General features: G+C 47.4%; 1 protein-coding gene across 1 annotated transcript in view; it reads right to left on the bottom strand.

Moving 5' to 3' along the window:
• The window catches only part of ARID3C (AT-rich interaction domain 3C), a 100,706-nt gene extending 80,537 nt beyond the window's left edge, over nucleotides 1-20,169 (bottom strand). Inside the window, exons 1-3 of the mRNA XM_058168111.1 lie at nucleotides 20,131-20,169; nucleotides 19,771-19,941; nucleotides 19,483-19,560 (exon numbers count right to left, since the gene is read on the bottom strand). Of these exons, the coding sequence (XP_058024094.1) occupies nucleotides 19,483-19,560; nucleotides 19,771-19,941; nucleotides 20,131-20,169 (288 nt within the window). The remainder of the gene's footprint in view (nucleotides 1-19,482; nucleotides 19,561-19,770; nucleotides 19,942-20,130) is intronic.
• Between the last annotated feature and the right edge of the window lie 570 nt (nucleotides 20,170-20,739).

The following is a 20,739-nucleotide window of genomic DNA, read 5'->3' as shown; positions in this document are numbered from 1 at the left end:
TCCACCCCTAACCACCCCAACGAGGCTGTTGAAGTGATGTCCCAGTGCCTGGAGGCCGTACGGGTCTGGATGGGGAGGAACAGACTCAGACTCAATCCCACCAAGACCGAGTGGCTGTGGATGCCGGCGGCCCGGTACAGTCAGCTAATTCCATCACTGACCATTGGGAACTATTGGCCCCCACGGAAAGGGCTCGTAATCTGGGCGTCCTCCTGGATGCACGGCTGTCTTTAGAAGATCATATGATAGCCGTCACCAGGGGAGCCTTTCATCAGGTTCGCCTGATACGCCAGTTACGCCTTTCTGGATCGGGCTTCCTTATGCACGGTCGCCATGCCCTTGTTACATCCCGCCTGGACTACTGTAATGCTCTCTACATGGGGCTCCCTTGAAGTGTGCCCGAGACTCCAACTGGTCCAGAATGCGGCTGCGCTGGTGATAGAGGGAGCACCTTTGGCTCCCATGTAACACCCTCCTGCGTAACCTGCACTGGCTCCCAGTGGTCTTCGGGTTCACTTTAAGGTACTTGTCATCACCTTTAAACGCCCATGGCCTAGGGCCGATATTTACGGGACCGCCTACTGCCACCATTAGCCTCTCACCGACCAGTGCGCTCACAGAGAGGACCTCCGGATACCGTCAGCTAAACAATGTCGGCTGGCGACCTCTAGGGAGGGCCTTCTGTGGGGCCCCTACCTCTGGAACGAGCTCCTCTGGGGCTTCACAACTCCCGATCTCAAGTCCTTCCGCGCGAGCTGAAGACGTTGCTGTTTCGAAGAGCAGGACTAGCCTGAATGTAGTTTTTTAAATTGGGATTTTTAAAAAAGGGGTTTAAATGAGGTTTTAAATTTGTATTCAAAAGTCAGAGCATCAATTGAATTCAACTATCTATTCTTTAGCTGTTTTTAATCTATTATATGTTTTCTGTTGTTGTTGTTTTTTGTCTGTGAACCGCCCTGAGTCCTTCGGGAGAAGGGCGGTATACAAATATAATAAATAAATAAATAATAAATAAATAAATAAAATAAATACATGCGAAAACAGAGCAAGAATGGAGAGAGGCTAGATGAGATTTAAGGGAGAGGAAGACGGAACTGCAGATGAAGGGTTGCATTTTTTTCGCCCTATGATTTTGGAAATGAAGGACAGATGTGTCCTAATAATCAAAATTCAGACCACGCCCTTAATCGGCATGATGCAAACAGGTCACAGCATTTAGGACGGGAACATTGCAATGCATTAGTTGGGAGTTGGTTCGCAGCTTAGGCGTTCTCCTGGATGCACGGCTGTCGTTGGAAGAACACTTGACGGCCGTTGCCAGGGGAGCTTTTTATCACATTGCCAGCTGCGTCCCTTCCTGGACCGGGACTCGTTATGCATGGTCACTCATGCCCTCATTACCTCCCGCCTGGATTACTGCAATGCTCTCTACATGGGGCTCTCCTTGAAGAGCACCGGGAGACTTCAACTGGTACACAATGCGGCTGCGCGGGGGATAGAGGGAGCGTCTCGGAGCTTCCATATAACACCTCTCCTGCGCAAGCTGCACTGGTTGCCGGTGGTCTTCCGGGTGCAATTCAAGGTGTTGGTGATCACCTTTAAAGCGCTCCATGGCATGGGACCAGGTTACTTACGGGACCGCCTACTGCCGCCAATAGCCTCCCATCGACCTGTGCGCTCCCACAGGGAGGGTCTCCTCAGGGTGCCGTCAGCTAAACAATGTCGGCTGGCAGCCCCCAGGGGAAGAGCCTTCTCTGTGGGGGCACCTACCCTATGGAACGAACTGCCTCTGGGGCTACGCCTTCTTCCCGACCTCCGAGCCTTTAAGCGCGAGCTCAAGACTTTTTTGTTTCACCGAGCAGGGTTGGCCTAAGGGAAATTTTTAATGGGTGGTTTTATTACTTGTTATTTTAATATTCGGCCTTATGGTTTCAGATTTTTAAATTTCAAATATTGTGTTTTAATTTTTGTATATGTCTTTTTAACTTGGCTGTAAACCGCCCTGAGTCTTCGGAGAAGGGCGGTATAGAAATGTAAATAATAAATAAATAAATAAATAATAAATTAAACTTTGGGCAGATGCAAACTGGAAATAACTATCTTAGGTCCCAGATGCTGGCAGTCAGAAAAGTGTAGAGATTACTTATGTCTCCTGCAATGGACAAACAAGGAAGGACTTCAGAACACAACAGCTGGAAAGGCGGTGGAGGTAGAACATAGAATAATAGAGTTGGCAGGGGCCTTGGAGGTCTTCTAGTCTAACCCTCTGCTGAAGCAGGAAACTCTATCCCATTCCAGACAAATGGCTGTCTAGTCTCATTTTGAAAGCCTCCAGTGATGGAGCACCAACAACTTCTGGAGACAAGTTGTTCCATTGGTTAATTGTCCTCACTGTCAGGAAATTCCTCCTTAGTTCTATGTTGCTTCTCTCCTTGGTTAATTTCCATTCGTTGCTTCTTGTCCTTCCTTCAGATGCTTTGGAGAACAGGTGGACCTCATCCTCTTCTTTGTGGCAGCCCCTCAATTATTGGAAGACTGCTATCATGTCACCCTTAGTCCATCTAGATCTTCTACTCCAGGGCTAGATTAGAAGACCAGACCAGATTAGAAGACCTTCCAGTCCTTCTAATCCAAGCAGGACACCCTACACCACTTCAGACAAATGGTTGTCCAATCTCTTCTTCCAAACTTCCAGTGTTGGAGCACCCACAACTTCTGGAGGCAGGCAGTTCCACTGGTTAACCGTTCTCAGTGTCAGAAAATTCCTTCCTTACTTCTAAGTTGACTCTCTCTTTAATGATCTTCCACCCATTGCTTCTTGTCCTGCCTTCGGGGGCTTTGGGGAGCAGGTCGACCCCCTCTTCTTTCTGGCAGCCCCTTCCTGATGCACCAAGATAGCTCCACCAGGTTTTGTGTGTCAACATCTTTGGATGGACATCTGGAAGCCATTTGCCGTGCAGCCCCGGGTACCACAATGGGTCTCCTCGCAGGGTTAATGTCTAGAGAAGGTGGACAAATACACAGGGAGCAAAACTTCTGAGAAACTCCCTTTCTCTTCCTTCAGGAAAAAGTAAAGAAACCTTAAGGCCTGTTGCAGCTGCGGGACACGGTCTTGCACCCCGGGTCCTGCCCAGCCCCAACCCACATTCCAGCTGCCCTTCCGTGTGGCCTAACGCAGCTGGACTGGACATGCGGAGACTTTGCAACAGGCCAGAGGGAGGGAGAGAGGAGAGGGGGGTGAACTGATTGATGGGCAGAGGTCATCAGGTTAAAGGGGTGGGGGGAGGGATGGGCCACTTCCCTCTTTGTCAAACATTTACTAAGGGAGGGAAGGGTTGGCGGTGGCCAGCCTGCATCTGGGAGAGCAGGGGAGAAAGACCCCCAGGTGGTCCCTGCATTGACGTCACCTGAGAAAAATCACAAACCTTGCTGGCTGAGAGCAATGCCGCATGTCATTGTGTGTGTGTGTGTGTGTGTGTGTGTGTGTGTGCCGGGAATGGGACAACTTGCTGCAGCCAACTCACTACGGCCAACTCGCTGCGGGACAATTCAAGCATTTTATTGAATGATTTTAAATATATTACAAAATTATTTTCATTTTTTTGCCATTCACGTTTCATCCTGTCCCTCCTTTGGCATCCTTTTCTCTTAATGATTCTATTTTCCATACAGGTTGACAGAGTTGGAAGGGACCTTGTAGGTCATCTAGTCCAACCCATTTCTTGGATGTTCGTGTAACTCTGTGTTGTGCCTCGTCCGCTTTCCCCGCAGCCGGGCCCGTCTCTTATCTGCTTCCGAATGCTGAGGAATGTCCTAGCATGCCTCCCGGCCCCAGCCCTGGCTCCATGCCCAGACAGGCCGAGGAGGAAGAAGCGCCTCCAGCCCCCAGCTCTGGCTCCATGCCCAGGCAAACGGAGCAACTAGACCCCTCCCCCTCCTCCACAGCATGTGAGCCTGAGGGAGGTCAATTACCAACAGCTGGAGCCTGGAGTGACCCTCGCTTCAGGAGAATTGATAGGCGGCGTCAGTAGAAGGAAGGGAGGGGCAGGCCTGGATAAGTGCTGAGTCATGGAGCCACACCCCATGGCCTATATAAAGGATCTGCTTTCTGGCATTCTCTGAGTCAGGCAAAGTCTACCTTATCTTGCTGAAATCACTTTCTGGTCTCCTGCCTGCCTTGAGAACTTTGCTAGGACTTTGGCAGAGCTGCAGAGGCACGCCTGATTCGGATTTCCCTGACCCGGCCGTCAGCGGAGGAGTGGGACACGACACTCTGGTCCCGCTGTTGTCCCACTCCTGTCCTGTGGTGGGATGGCTGGGGAGAATTGTCACACACCCCCAGCCAGTTGCTAGAACAATGAGAAGAAAATGTTTGGTCTAAAGCAAGGGTCTCCAACCTTGGCAACTTTAAGACGTGTGGACTTCAACTCCCAGAGTTCCTCAGCCAGCAAAGCTGGCTGAGGAACTCTGGGAGTTGAAGTCCACACGTCTTAAAGTTGCCAAGGTTGGAGACCTCTGGTCTAAAGAACTTTTTTTTTTAAAGTTAGAAAAACTCATTTTGAATGACCTGATTCTGGAAGTTGTGGGTGCTTCATCATGGGAGGTTTTTAAGAAAAGATTGGACAACCATCTGTCTGAAATGACAGAGGGTCTCCTGCAGGGGTGAAATGCTCCCGGTTCGGAGCGGATTGACCAATCCGGTAGCGCTGGCGGCGGGTGGTTCGGAGAACCGGTAGCAAAAAACGCCCATGCCCGCCCACTTGCCGCTTCTTTTAAAAAATGCTTTTAAAAGTTTTTTTAAAAAAGGCTCTGAGGATCACAGCTGAGCGGCCTGAATGCAGGCAGAAACAGAATGCGTGGATCTCATCCAGCCTCAACCTGATATACGGGCTGATTTTTCTTCCAAGCTTATATGCACCCCTCACCCGTCCAGAGGCCACTTGTAGAAGCATAAACATGTAATAAATAAGCATAAATAATAAATAAATGCAGTTTATTCAGAACCAGTTTGGTGTAGTGGTTAAGATGCTGACTTAGAAACCAGGAGGCGATAAATTCTAATCCTGCCTTAGGCATTCAAAACCGGCTGGGTGACTTTGGGCCAATCACCAGGAGACGGTGAGTTCTAGTTCTATCTTAGGCACAAAAACCAACTGCTGACATCACCAGGAACCGTGTGAATTCTAGTTCCATCTTTGGCAGGAACGCCATTTAAGTGACTTTGGGCCAGTCTGTCTCTGTCTCTTCTCTCTCTCTTTTTTTTCTCTCTCTTCCTTTCTTTTTCTCTTTCTCTCTCCCTTTTTTTCTCTTTCTCTTTTTCTCTTTCTCCCTTTCTTTTTCTTTCTCGCTCTCTTTCTTTCTGTCTCTGTCTCTCTCTTTCTCTTTCTTTATCTCTCTATCTGTATCTCACTTTATCTCTTTCTCTCCCTCTCTTTCCCTTTTTCTTTCTCTCTCTCTCTCTTTCTGTCTGTCTCTCTGTCTGTCTCTGTCTCTTTCTCTTTCTTTCTTTCTCTCTCTCTCTCTCTCTCTTTCTGTCTCTGTCTCTGCCTCTCTCCCTCCCTCTCTCTCTCTCTCTATCCCCAATCCACCTCACAGAGGAGTTGTGGGAAAAACAGGAAGCGGAAGGAGTATTAGATATGTTCTCCATCTTGAGTTATTTATAAAAAATAATAAAGCGGGCTAAAAATCAAATAAAGAAATAAGAAATCCAGGCCTTCTTCTGGGGTCCTTGCTTCGCCGAGGAATGGGCAGCGCACATAGGAAAGGGGTGAACTCTGCAACCCATGATATCACCGGATTAGAGGTCACCTTCACTCGAACCCAAGGCTCGATCTAAATTGTAGGGGTTGGCCTGAGGGTTGCTCCCTGTGTTCTCCACTTCCCGCTGTCGCACACGGAGGCATCCAGAAAACAAAGCCATCCAAGTTTGCAAATCGGAGTATCCTGCAACTATTGTGGGTTAGTAGATTAACCAACAAACAGGCATCCTGCCATGCACACACAAGCACACAAGGGACAAAAGACTCATGGAGGTCACTACAGGCGGGGGGGAGGGGCGGTGGAGGGGCCTTAGCCTGCTCCGGCCCTGCCCCAACGGCCCCCTCCCTCCCTTGGCTGCCCTCTCCACCTCCTTATCTTCCCCGAACAGGTCAAACACCCATCATCCCCCCCCTTTAAATAAACAACCCCCAAGACCCACAGCCCCATTTCCTAATTCCCAAGGACACGTGTCCTGCCAGGAATTTTGATGGAAAGCTCTAAGAATGACAGCCTCTCCCCCGACCCCGACCCCCAACCCCGCAGAGCTCCGGAAGTCCTTTCAAAGGGACGCCTGAAGCGACCTTCCAGAAGTGGGTGGGCTGGTCCCCCCATCGCAAGGAGCTTGTCTCTGCCTTCCCCAACTGGTGCCCTCCAGCCGTGCAGAGATGGCTGCTAGCCAGCTGAGCTTCTTCCCCAAGTGGCTCCCACCTGCTTCTCCCACCTGTAAGCAAAGCTGCAAAGGGCTGCACTGGGACATCTTCTCAGGTGCCCCAGCCAGGATGATTGGCAACTAGGGGTGAAATAATAGCTGTCTTCCGATATTTGAGGGCCTATCACAAAGAGGAGGGGGCAAGCGACCTATTCTCCTGAGACCAGGACAAGAAGCAACGGATGGAAACTAATCAAGGAGAGAAACAACCTGGAATTAAGGAGGAATTTCCTGACAGTAGAGAACAGTTAACCAGTGGAACGACTTGCCTCCAGAAGTTGTAAATGCTCCAACACTGGAGGTTTTTAAGAAGAGACTAAACAGCCACTTGTCTCAAATTGTATATGGTCTCCTGCTTGAGCAGTGGGTTGGACTAGAAAACCTCCAAGGTCCCTTCCAACCAGGGGTGAAATCCAGCAGGTTCTGACAAGTTCTGGAGAACCGGTAGCGGAAATTTTGAGCAGTTCGGAGAAGTGGCAAATGCCACCTCTGGCTGGCCCCAGAGTGGGGTGGGAATGGGGATTTTGCAGTATCCTTCCCCTGCCACGCCCACCAGAGAACCGGTAGTTTAAAAAAATTGGATTTCACCACTGCTTCTAACTGATTCAAATCAACTTCAGGGGTTTGATGGCCTTCAATTCAACCACTAAAAAGCAGGCCTAATGTCAGAACAAATGAATTAGTGGAACAACCTGCCTTCAGAGGTTGCGGATGCACCAGCGCTGGAGGTTTTTAAGAAGAGATTGGACAGCCGTTTGTCTGAAAGGGTAGAGGGTTTCCTGCTTGAGCAGGGGGTTGGACTAGAAGACCTCCAAGGACCCTTCCAACTCTTTCATTCTGTTATTCTGTTAACTAGCGGAAGGGAAGTTGCCTTCAGAAGTTGTGGGTGCTCCAGCGCCGAAGGTTTTTAAGAAAACCTTTCAGCCACTTGTCTGAAATGGAAGAGGGTCTCCTACTTGAGTGCGGTTTGGTCTAGAGTTTATTTCCCCAACCTTTCTGGCTTTGTGGACCCACCCGGGGGCGGGGGATGGAGGTGAGCAGCCCATGTGTCTGTGCTTGCCTGCTGCTTGCAGAAGTGGGGATGCGTGCGCGCATCAACACACTTGCCTGCCACTTCAGCAGCCCGGTTCCAAAATGGCTCAAGGCCTGGTAGTGGGCCACAGCCTTGGGGGTTGGTGACCCCTGGACTAGAAGACTTCCAAGGTCCCTCCCAACTCTGTTATTCTGCTAAAGAGAAATCCAACCTAGAACCAAGGAGACATTTCCTGACGTCAGAACAATTAATCAGTGGAACAGTTTTGCCTCCAGAAGTAGCGGGTGCTCCATCACTGGAGGTTTGTAAGAAGAGACTGGACAGTCGTTTGTCTGGGATGGTATAGGATCTCCTGCTTCAGCAAGGGGTTGGACTAGAAGACCTCCAAGGTCCCTTCCTATTCTATTCAAGACGGGTGGACCTCTGGGCTCAAATCGCAGGATTCTCCAGACAGCATGGATGGCTAAAGAATGCTGAGAATTGAAGCCCACCCATCTTCAAGTTGTCAAGGTAAAGAAACATTGATTTAGAGCAGGGGTCTCCAACCTTGGCAACTTTAAGAACTGGGGACTTCAACTCACAGAATTAGTGTTAGGTTTGGGCAATGAAGAGGCAGGAGACAATGCAAGTGACAACAGCTCTTTAGTTTATTGTGAAACCCAGCGAAAGCCAAACACCTCTCTTTATATAGTATTTGGCTGAGGCACCAGCCAATCAGCAACGTGTATTTTCCCGCCCAATTTTCCCTCCAAAATTTCAAATACATTACACTCCTCCCATCCCAGAACGCATTTAGCCCATTATTTGCATAAAATTTGCATGTTATTTCTCCACATAGTCACGCAGGTAGACAGGGCGTCTCCTAACTCTTTCTGACCTGCGCAAATCATTCCCTGGGAGGGAGTCGAGCTGGTCGGAGGGACTGTTCGTTCCTCCCAGCTCCTCCTCTGGGCCCTCTGGCCCTGGATTATTGGCAGAGTCGTCCCTGCTGTCCTCTGGAGGAGCCGGTTGGCATCACTGGACTTCTTCAGACTCATCTAAGTCCTCCGATCGCCTCGGGGTTGAGTTAGCTGTTGGTTCAAATATTGGGTAGTCAGGGTCTGGCTGTTTGGTCTCTGGATTGTTTTGTATTCTTTTTTGTAATTGATCTATGTGGCGTTTCCACACTCAGCCATCCCCCATGTCCACTAAATATGATTTTGGGCCTGTCACTCCCACAATGGTTCCCTTTAGCCAAGCTGGACCCTCACTGTAGTTGTGTGCCCATACCAGGTCGCCCGTGGTCATTGTTCTTGTTTTGTCCTCCGTATCTGGTACCCATCAGGGGAGTATGTTGGGTTTAACCGATCTAAGGGGCACCGGAGTCTTCTCCCCATTAATAACTCCGATGGGCTGCGGCCGGTGGCCACACAGGGTGTTCTATGTTGGACTGCCAGGAAGGTGTCGATTTTGGCTTGCCAATCTCCTGGGCTAATTCTGGATAACGCTTCCTTGGCACTGCGCACGAAGCGTTCTGCAAGTCCATTCGTCGCCGGGTGGAAAGGTGCCGAGAGGGCATGTCGGATGCCCTCTCTGGCCAAGTACCCCTCAAACTGGGTGGCCGTGAATTGTGGGCCGTTATCAGACACTACGGTGTCGGGCAGCCCGTGTGTCACAAATAGTCGCCGCAATACTGTGATTACGGCCTCAGCTGTTGTGGTTTTCATGAGTATAATTTCCAACCACTTCGAGTAGGCATCTACCACAACCAAAAAGGTTTGCCCATGAAACAGCCCGGCAAAATCTATGTGGATCCTGGACCAAGGACCCTGGGATTTTTCCCATTCTCTTATGGGGGCTGTTGGGGGTAGTGGCCTTGATTCCTGGCAAGCTTGGCATTTCCCCACCCGGTCGCTAATGTCTTTGTCCATTTGTGGCCACTACACATAACTTCTCGCTAGGCTTTTCATCCTCACAATCCCTGGGTGGCCCACATGCAATAGTTCCAAGACATGCCCTCGTAATTTCTCCGGAATAACCACTCTGTCCCTCCATAACAGACACCCCCCTTGTACCGACAGTTCTGAACACTTTTTGGTAAACTCTTTAAATCGTTCTCCCGGTGCCATTGGCCATCCCCTCTGCACCCAGCCGATTACAGTCCAGACAATAATATCTTTGTAGGATGCCCTAGTCACTTCTGTTGACGTGACCGGACCAGAGTCCAAAGAGTCAATTAACAAGACAGGTGTCCCTGGGGTCGGGTCTTCAATAGTCTCTGGCAATGGGCATCTACTTAAAGCATCCGCATGTCCCAAGTTCTTGCCCGGCCGGTGAGACAGTTGGTACGAGTATGCTGCCAGGAAAATAGTCCAACGGGTCAGCCTGGGTGATAATGCAACCGGTGTTGGACAGTCCCCCACCAAGAGTCCCAATAAAGGTCTGTGGTCTGTGACTATTTCAAATCGCCGCCCAAACAGATACTCGTGGAATTTTTTAACCCCAGAGACTATGGCAAGTGCTTCCCGGTCTAGTTGGCTATAGTTCCTTTCTGTTGCAGACATTGTGCGGGAAAAATATGCGATAGGGGCTTCCGAACCGTTCGGTAACTTGTGGCTGAGGACAGCTCCTACCCCGTAGGGTGATGCATCACAAACCAATACTAATGGCAATGTCCCATTATACTGAATTAAAAGGCTGTCGCTGGACAAAAGTCTCTTAACGCCTTCAAATGCCTTAGCCTCAACCCTGCCCCAAGTCCATACAGAGTTTTTCGCTAGCAGCTTATGTAGTGGTTCGGCTACTGTTGCCTTATTTTTTAAAAATACCACATAGAAGTTTACAAGCCCCAAAAATGCTTGTAATTCTGCTTTGTTTTTTGGGGGTGGAGCCTTCCTAATGACTCGCACCTTGCTCTCCGTGGGATGGATGCCTTCCTTATCTATCCGATAACCCAAAAATTCTACTGATTCAACTCCGATATGGCATTTGTTAAGTTTAACCTTAAGCCCCGCAGTCCTGAAAATTTCCAAAACCTTCCGCAATTTGACCCTAATTCTCCAAGTTTTCTGCTGATATTAACACATCATCAAAATATGGGACTACTCCCAGTAAACCCTGTAGGAGCCGTTCCATGAGGTTTTGGAATAACCCAGGGGCTACACTAACTCCGAACTGAAGTCGAGTGCATTTAAAAGCACCCCAGTGTGTGACAATTGTCTGTGCTTCGGCCGTTTCGTTGTCAACTGGTAACTGTTGGTAGGCTTGAGCCAAATTGAGTTTGGCAAAAACCTGTCCCTGTCCTAACGAGTGCAACAAGTGTTGTACGATGGGGACAGGGTAAGCACTCTTTTGCAATGCTTTGTTAAGCGTTGCCTTATAGTCAGCACAAATACGGACAGATCCGGCCGGTTTGACTGGGGTCACTATTGGCATCTCCCATTTTGCATGGTCGACTGGTACTAGGATCCCCTGGTTTACTAGTTTGTCTAATTCCCTATCAATTTTGGGTTTGAGCGCAAACGGAACCCTCCTTGCTTTTAGCCTAATCGGAGCTACCTGGGGGCCTAAATTGAATGAAATGGGGGTCCCCACGTACTTGCCCAGGCTGTCTTGAAAAACGTCCTTGAATTCCCGCAACAGTTCGTCCTTCAGGTTGTCGCCGATGCTGTGAACCCCGGTAATGCCCATTCCCAAGGCTCGGAACCAATCGAGACCCAGCAAGCTGGGCAGGTTTCCATCGACGATGGTGATCGGCAGGGTTCTATTGAATTGTCCATATCTCACTCTGACCGACGTGACTCCTCGAACAGGGATTCAGTTTCCCTGGTAGTCTTGCACTCTCAGCTTTTGGGTTTGCAGCTGGCGTTTCGCGACTTCAGGCAGGTCCCTTACGACTGTGTCCCAGGACATAATCGTGATTGATGAGCCGGTATCCACCTCCATCTTACACTGTACTCCCTCGATGTAGGTCTTGGTGAATATTTTCTTTTCCAGTCGTGTCGATGTGTGACCCACTTGCACAGTGGTGTGATTTGACTTCGTGCCTTTTTTGAATTGGCCAATCCCTGGCCGTTTCACGGAACCAGCGCCCTGCTGATTGGCCGGTTTGAATTTTTGGCGGCAAGGTTGGGAGGCTCAGCAAGCCTGAGCTATGTGTCCTTTCTTTTCGCACCGCCAACAAATTGCGTCTTTGAACCTGCAATTCTGTCGTTGGTGTTGGCCTCCGCAACTCACACACTCATCACGGTCGCTTCTTTCCGGCCTCCCAGTGTGGAAAACCTCTTCCTCTTCTTCATCTTCCCACTCTGCCTGGATTTCCTCGCTGTGAATCGGTGTCGCTTTCGCTGAGGAATTAGGCGTGTTCGGCTTCTGTAAGGTTTCCGCCGCTTTGGTGGACATCTCGTGCGCCCTGGCCTCATCTAGGGCTATCGCTAGGGTTAGATTGCTTTTCGAAAGCAGCCGCCTCTGTAGTCGGATGTCCCTGACCCCACAAATGAGTTGTTCTAACAAAGTGTCCTCCAAATCCCTGTATTCACAGTGGGTTGCGGCTTTTCTTAATGCGGCCATGTACACGCTGATCGACTCGCCCTCTCGCTGAACTCTTTGCCTTAGCTCGAAACGTTGCACGAACTTCGATGGCACCGGCGCGTAGTGTGCTCATAGCGTTGTCTGGAGCACTGGCTATGGTACCGACTGAACCGGCGTTGGTTCCGACAGCGATTTGGCAGTAACGAAGACTTCTGGTCCGCAGTGGCTCAGGAAGTAAGCACGATTTTGATTATCCAACACTCCCTGCAGTTCGTTGGCTTCGAGGAAACACTCGAAGCGAGCCATGTATGACCCTCATTTTTCTTTGGCTGGGTCGAATGGCGCTGGCGGCGTATAGGTAGACATTGCTATGTATCCGTCCTTGATAACTGGCTGGGTTTGAAACTAAGTTGCTCCTTCAGTTCTTTTCCTAGTCTCACTGCCTTCAATATCCCATCCTCGTCGCCAATGTTAGGTTTGGGCAATGAAGAGGCAGGAGACGATGCAAGTGACAACAGCTCTTTAATTTATTGTGAAACCCAGCAAAAGCCAACAGGCAAACACCTCTCTTTATATAGTATTTGGCTGAGACACCAGCCAATCAGCAACGTGTATTTTCCCGCCCAATTTTCCCTCCAAAATTTCAAATACATTACAGAGGGATTCTGGGAGTTGAAGTCCCCAAATCTTAAAGTTGTCAAGGTTGGAGACCCCTGCTCTAGAATCTAGTCTTAACCTCACTGGAGCAAATAACCGGTTTCTTGATGCCAACTTTGAAGTCTTGTCATTCCTCCGAGTCTTCATATTGAAGCACGCAAAAGGGACAGCTCTAAAAGAAACACCATTATTGACCCCAACTGCTAGGTGGACATCTATCTACCGGAGAGTAGAGAGTAGAGTAATGTCACACCTGTCCTTAGGTCACTGTGTAAATGATGTCATGAAACACACATTGTATCTGCTGGGCATCTCCTTCACATCTTCACATCCCTCGCATCTTGGACACAAACTGTTTCAACTCCTACCCTCAAAATGATGCTATAGAGAACAACTAGACACAAGGAGAGTTTCTTCCCGAAGGCCATCACTCTGCTAAACAAATAATTCCCTCAACACTGTCAAACTATTTACTAAGTCTGCATTACTACTAATCTTCTCATCGCTCCTATCACCCATCTCCTCCCACTTATGACTCTATGACTGTAATCTTGTTGCTGGTATCCTTAAAATTTATATTGACTGTTTCCCTATGACTATCATTAAGCGTTGTACCTTATGATTCTTGACGATTGTATCTTTTCTTTTATGTACTCAGAGAGCGTATCACCAAGATAAATTCCTTGTGTGTCCAATCACACTTGGCCATTAAAGAATTTTATTCTGTTCTGTTCTATCTTGTGCTGCAAATGCACATTGTGGATGAAAAGAAACATAGAAACATAGAATAATAATACTGGACGGAACTTTCTAGTACAATCCCCTGCTCAAGCAGGAAACTCTATATCATTCTAGATAAATGGCTGTCCAGCCTCTTCTTAAAAGCTCCAATGATGGAGCACCCACAACTTCTGGTGGCAGGCTGTTCCACTGATTAATTGTTCTCACTGTTAGGAAGTTTCTCCTTAATTCCAGGTAGCTTCTCTCCTTGATTAATTTCCACCCATTGTCTCTTTTCCTGCCCTCAGGTGCTTTGGAGAATAGCTTCACTTCCTCTTCTTTGTGGCAGCCCCCCCCCCCAGAGATTGCTATCATGTCACCCCTAGTCCTTCTTTTTATCAAACTAGACCTACCCAATTCCTGCAACCATTCTTTAGATATTTTAGCCTCCAGTCCTCTAATCATCTTTGTTGCTCTTCTCTGCACTCTTTCCAGAGTCTCAATCTCCTTTTTTGTATGTGATGCGATATTCCAAGTAAAAGACATTTTAAGCAAAGGTAAGATTTAGCAAAGAATGTACCATAATAGAGGTGAATATACACATAAGTAGACAGCGTGTTTCCTGGAAGAGGGGGGGGAAGACTTTTCAGGTGTGGGGAAATGTCCATACTCCCTTCCATCCAAAATTCATACAGCCATCCTCTGCCCCAGTTGAAGTCAGCTCTTAAAAACTGGCTTTATCACCAGGAACTGGGTTAGATTGCATGGTACACTTCAATTGTTCGTGGTTTCTTTTGGGTGATAAAGTTTGTTTTTATCCTATTGTTCCAGTCTGAAAGCCACCCAGTTGGGATGGCCTATTCTTTAAATAAATATATCTTAATTTTTTAACCCACTTCACAGGCGTAGAGTCTGTTCATCGCTTTATAAAAATGCAAAATCGGTAAAATTGGTCCTGCTTGTAACAGTAGATTTTTGCCCATGACACTGACAGTGGGGTAATCTATTTTCTTTAGATATCTATTTATTTGTTAAATTTCCTGGAAAATCTTTTTTTCCAAGGGTTCAGAGGAATGGTGCTCCAAGTTTCTGAGTGCAAGAAAATCAAGGTTTTCTTTATAGTCGGCACTTTAGGTGAAGTTGGCAAGGAAAATTAAATTGGAAATGAGAGCAGCAAGTTCTGGATTTTTTTTTTCCCTTGAGAAAGCAATCGAGAACAGATTTTCAGAAAAAAATAACGAGAGAAAACTCACATTTTGTCCAAAGAAATGCCACTGGATCAAGATTCGTGTCCCTATTCACAATTATTTCAGAAATTTACGAGGAGAATAAATTTCTAAAAATAGAAAGTCCACTCAGATGAAACAAGCATTTCCTCATTTTTCTTATGCTTGTTTTTATTATTTCATAAAACACTTCCTACAATTTCTGATTTTTAACACCATTTTAGATATCGTTAGTATCTTGGCTGCTAGGTATATTTATCTGGGATGGATTTTTTTTTACTGTTTCTAAAATCTTTTTAGAATGAAATGAAGAAGTCTTTTCATTGTCGTATATTTTTTGAATGATACACCGCCCAGAGTCATTGATTGAGACGGAGAGTTATAGAAATTGAATAAATAAATAAATAAATAAATAAATAAATATTTTTTAAAAGGAAATATTTTGTAATAGTCCATTTTTCTTCTTGGGGGGGGGAATGGAACAATATTGGGGGGGATCTCATTTTCTTCTTTTTTTTCTCCTTCATCACTCTCTCTCTCTCACTCACTCACTCTCTCTCCCTGTAATACACATGTATACACATGCATAATATATTAGCCTGTTTCCGTTCTGTGATCATTTGTGATAGCTGCCCATCAAAAATTTTCTACTTCCGAAAATTGTTCTTTTTCATCATCAATCCAGGACAGCAAGGAGCTCTTCCGGTTTTGTCAAAACAGATCTAGGATCTTGAGTCCAAACAAGGATTCAGAATGACCATAAAACAACCATGAAACACACTGGCACTCTCCTCCCCCCCCCCCCCATCTCTCTTAGCTGCCGAAAAGGAACCAGAGAGGCGACTTAAAACCACAAATGCTGGCTTGACATCTTTGCCAAAAAGGCAGGATATATATAAAAGTGATAGATAAATAATAGCTAAGTCCAAGAAAATTGGGTGAGGTTGGATAACTATTGTGGTCTTTGCCCAAAAAAACCCCCCAAACCCATAAAATTACTGTTCTGCATTCTATTTTGAATTCAGAAAAGGATAGAGAAGAAATTTCGGAGCAACCTGATTCCCTCTTTTTCATTTATCCTTCTGGCCTCTGACAACTCAGACGCTGTCTTCTTAACTAAAAGCCACAGAGAAATTAAATCCGTGCAAAATTCACAATCAGGTCACTAAAGGCTGAACTAAAGGTTTCCCTGAGATGCCCCGAGTGGTTTGTGCAAACCTTAATTAACTGGTGTGCAGGCATGGGGTTGCTGAGACTCAAAGCTTAGTTTAAAGTACCATTTTTGTAGAAATGCAGAAAATGGACTCACCGGATAAGGCCAGGACACGAGATGGAGAGACACCACCACCCCTTCAAACCTGCCTTTCCTCCAACCACCCAGTTCCATATAACATGGAATGCAGGACTACGAGAAGAATTTGAAGAGGGAGAAGTGAAAACTCGGAATCCAGCAAATCACAAAATGTTTTTGGAGAAGGGAAAAAAATCAGTTCTCAGTAGTATGTATCCTCAAGAATTTTGAACTAAGTTCAAAGAATTTTTAATAAATTAAGGTTTTATTAAACTACGATAACTTCTTAAAAATAAATTAAACAAAAAAATAAATATAAATTTAATAAGGAATAACTTCTGGAACATAAAAGGCACCTCAAGTTGATAAGCCATGATGATGGGTGAACATATTTACTAAAATAACTAAGTTCAAAGCAACTTTAATAAATTAAGGTTTTATTAAATTAATTTTAAAAAAATAAATTAAACAAAAAAATAAATATAAATTTAATAAAGAATAACTTCTGTCACATAAAGGGCACCTCCAGATGATAAGCCATGGTGAATATATTTACTAAAAATGACTAATTTCAAAGCAACTTTAATAAAATAAACTAATTTATTAAAAAAATTAATTTAATAAAAAAGAAATACAGATTTTAAAAATAATAACTTCTGGCACATAAGGGCCATCTCAAGATGGCGTTAGAAGACTTGCTGTTGGATGAACATATTTATTAAAGTAACTAATTTCAAAGCAACTAATAAATTAAAGGTCGATTAAACCAATGTATTAAAATAAATTTAATAAAAAATAAATACAAATTTAAAAAATAGTAACTTCTGGCGTGTAAAGGACATCTTAAGATGACAGATAGACACGAGAAGTCGTGTTGTTTGAGAAATCTCTCTCACACACACACACACACCAAATCAAAAAGTTAAACATAAACTGGTAGCTTTGAAGGCCAAACTAAACTCATATAACAGAGATAAAAATCCAGCTTCCTTATGGGAGGGGGGCACCTGCAAAGGAGGGGGTACGAAACAGGGGTCCCAGATGTTGTTTCCAAATTAGCTTCCGCTCCCACCACCTTCCGCCAAAAAGCAAGCTTCGCCCGGCAGGAAGTGTTCCCTTCCCCCCCCCCTCCCGGGGGGGGGGGGAAGCCAACCCTGGACCCAAGGGGGGGGGGGAGAGAGAGAGAGAGAAAGAACCATGGACCGCAGGAGTGGGCTGTCACTCTTCAGCTTTCTGCCCTACCACTTTATAAGACCTGAACTTACTCAAATTGTCTTTGGGGACAAGTTTTTGGAGCCGCTCAAATAATCGTGTTTGGAAGAAGAAGAATGGACAAGGAGGAATCAGGAATGGGATGGAGAGTTTGGATAACAAACACCTTATAAGGAAGAACTTATAAGGAAGAACTATTGTTTCTTTCTTTCTCTCTCACTCTCTCTCTCTCATCTATATTTCTATTCTGTCTCTCTCTATGTATCTATCCTATTTCTCTCTCTCTCTCTCTCTTCTAATTCTCTCTACCTATCTCTACATCTAACATCTGGCTATCATATCCTATTTCTCTCTCTCTCACTCTCATTTTATCTATCCTATATTTCTCTTTCTCTCTGTATCTATCCTATTTCTATCTATCTATCCTCTATGTATCATCCATCTACAGTATCTACCTATCCATCTAACACACACACACATACTATTTCTTTTCCTTCCTTCCTTCCTTCCTTCTTTCTTTCTTTCTATCTATTCCATTTCTCTCTATTTCTGTCTGTCTGTCTGTCTGTCTATCTAACATACATGGATATGTGCACAGATACACACCCATATATATATTTGTATGTAGGTCTTTGGTTATTCGGGTTTTCTCCCGCGTAAAATTGGAAGTATCTTGGTGACCTTTCGATGAAGTCTCATTCGTTATCTTTAGGCTTCAGCTTCGTGCTTCTGGGACGTGCTTCTTGCTCCCAGAAGCACGAAGCTGAAGCCTGAAGATGACGAATGAGACTTCGTCAAACGTCGCCAAGACACTTCTAATTTTACGCGAGAAAACCCGAATAACCAAAGACTCATATATATATATATATATATATATATATATATATATATATATATATATATATATATATATATATATATATATATATATATATATATATATATATATATATATATATATATATATACTATTGTTTCTTTCTCTCTCTATCCCATTTCTTTCTTTATATCTATCTATCTAACTATCTATATATCTATATATCTAGCTAAATTTTTGAGTTATATCATCTATTTATCCATCCATCCATCTATCCATATCATCTAATTTTAAAACCACCAATCTCCCTCACAAAGGGACTCTGGGCAGAGTGCAATAAATTATATAAAAAAAACCATAAAACTCAATATACAACATATAAAGGAGGCAAGTAACTTTAAAAATAAATTAGTATTTAGCAAGAGCCCAAGAATAAGGGAAGGGGGAGGAACGGAGGGGAGTCAGGGACAGGGATCTGCGCCTTCATTAAACTAGCTGAGAAGTTATAAAAGAAATCCTGAAAACAAGCATTTACATTGCAAAGAAGAGAGTCCAAGGATTAAACGGTTCCTCACACATAAAGACCCCTGAAATAGCAGCTGGAAAGCAGCTGGTCTCAGGGGCTTCCCCTCTTTTGCAGCCCCCTGTGCAAAGAGAGCAAACCAAAATCCCACACCCACCGAGGATAACTGTAAGGCAGGGTCGAATGAAAACTGCAAAAAGGCATTAATTTAGCAGAAGCCCTCTGAGGCATTCAGGAAGATCACTGGGTGGTGCCCTTTCTCACACCAGCCTACCTCGTAAGATTGCTGTGCCAGGGATATAAAAACTCCGGGAGAAATTCCCTTGTATGTTACCAGATTGATAAAATGCCTGTGTGTGTCTGAAAGGATGACAGGTTTAATTGAACACAATGTAACATCCCTGTTATCAATAAAAGATTCTGAAAAACGGAAAAATTACAAAGTCTGCCTCTAAAATCCCTGTGAATTCCAGGAGACCCACCTGGGGGGGGGGGAGGCAAAAACCCCTTTCACATAAATGTGGGGGTGGGGGACTTACACAAATCCCCAAAATATCATAGCTTAGAAACAATGAATTCTTCAAACTCCTTAAATTATTCTTCTTGGCTTTTGAAATTAGGTTTAGCCCAAAATAATCTGAATAATGAAGGGGATCCAAAAAAGGGGGAAGGTAAATTCCAAGGGGCGGGGGCGCAATTTTTATTTACAGGGACCAATCTCGGTTCACTTGAACATCCTCGCGTGTCTCCGTGGGGAAACCACCCACGCATTATCCCCGCGGCTCCCGAAGCGCCGTCCTATTCCCACTTCGTGGCGTGCCTTCCCGAAGCTGGGCGAGTCAAGAAAAGGGCCAGGATTCCACGCCGCGACTTTCCACGCGTGGGAGAAGGGAGGGGCCATGGGGAGGGAAGGAGGGAGGGAGGGAGGACGCAGGCGCCGGGACCAAACTTCGCAAAAGAGAGACGCGACCGTCCCGCGTCCCACGCGCGACGGAGATCCACGCGGGATCGCGGCGTGGACTGACCTGCTTGAACTGCTCCTCGTAGGTCCATTCGTGGGGAGGCGGCGGAGGCGGCGGGGGAGGCGGAGAAGCCAAGCCGGCGTGGGCGAGCGGGCGTTGCGCGTGGCGGGGCCGGGACCCGACGCCTCCTTCCTCCTCTTCCTCTTCTTCTTCTTCCTCCTCCTCCTCCTCCTCTTCTTCCTCCTGGTCCTGCCCGTCCTCCTCCTCCTCCTCCTCCTCCTTCTGGCGGCGGGTGGGTGGCGGGTCGCGGGTCGTGGGGAGCCCCCCGCAGAAGGGGCGCAGCGGAGCCACGGGGGGCGCCGGGGGGACGCCGGGCTGAGCCCCCTGCGCCCGCCGGAGCTTCTCCTCCAGCCGCGCCGCCTGCGCCCGTTGCAGGTTCTCCATCACCGCTTCCAGCCGGAGCGCCCCGGCGCCGCGGACCCCCGAGCAGGACCCCGCCGAGGGCGAGAAGGCGCTGGCAGCCTGCAGGGAGAGGGGGGGGGAGAGAGACGCTCAGGGACCCCCACCCAAAGCACCCGGCGGGAGGCGCCCCAGCTGCCCCCCTGCCCAGCCCAGCCCAGCCCAGCCCAGCCCAGCCCCGCTGGAAGTGGCCCAAGGGGGTCTTCGCGCCCCCTCCCCACCCCGCTGCCCCCGGCGCCCAGGGCGGCTTACCAGGGCGGCCTTGGCGACCAGGCTGGGGTCCTCGCCCATGCCGCGGACGGAGGACGGGCGGGCGGGCTGGCTCCCCCGCGGCCGGCCACGCCCGGGGTCCCGGCGGGGGAGGTGGAGCGCAGCGCCCCGGCTGGAGGTGACTCCGAGCGCGCCTGGCCCTTCCGCCTCGCAGCCTTGTGGGCGAGCTGGGCGGCCGGGGGGCGGCTTTTCCCCGGCCCGCCCTCGCCCGAGACCCCCCCCCCGCCTCCTCTCGGCAACAAGTGGCGGGCGGGCCGGCCAGGCTGACCCTTCCTCCTCCTCCTCCTCCTCCTCCTTCTCTCCTCCCTTTTCCTTCTGTTCCTCCTTTCTCTCTGTCTCCCTTTTCCTTCCTTCCTCCTCTTTTCTCCTTCTTCTCTTCCTCCTTCCCTTCTCTTCTTCCTCCTTCTCTTCCTACCTTCCTCCTCCTCCTTTTTTTCCTCCTCCTTCTCTTACTACCCTCTTCCTCCTCCTCCTCCTCCTCCTTTTCCTACCCTCCTCCTACTATTGCTCTTCTTTCTCCCCTTCTTCCTCCTTCTCTTATTACCTTCTTCCTCCTCCTCTTTTTCCTCCTCCTCCTCCTCTCCTCCCTTC

The sequence above is a fragment of the Ahaetulla prasina genome, chromosome 2 (assembly GCF_028640845.1).
Source record: "Ahaetulla prasina isolate Xishuangbanna chromosome 2, ASM2864084v1, whole genome shotgun sequence".
NCBI lineage: Eukaryota > Metazoa > Chordata > Lepidosauria > Squamata > Colubridae > Ahaetulla > Ahaetulla prasina.
This window is presented reverse-complemented; position numbering and strand designations above follow the sequence as displayed.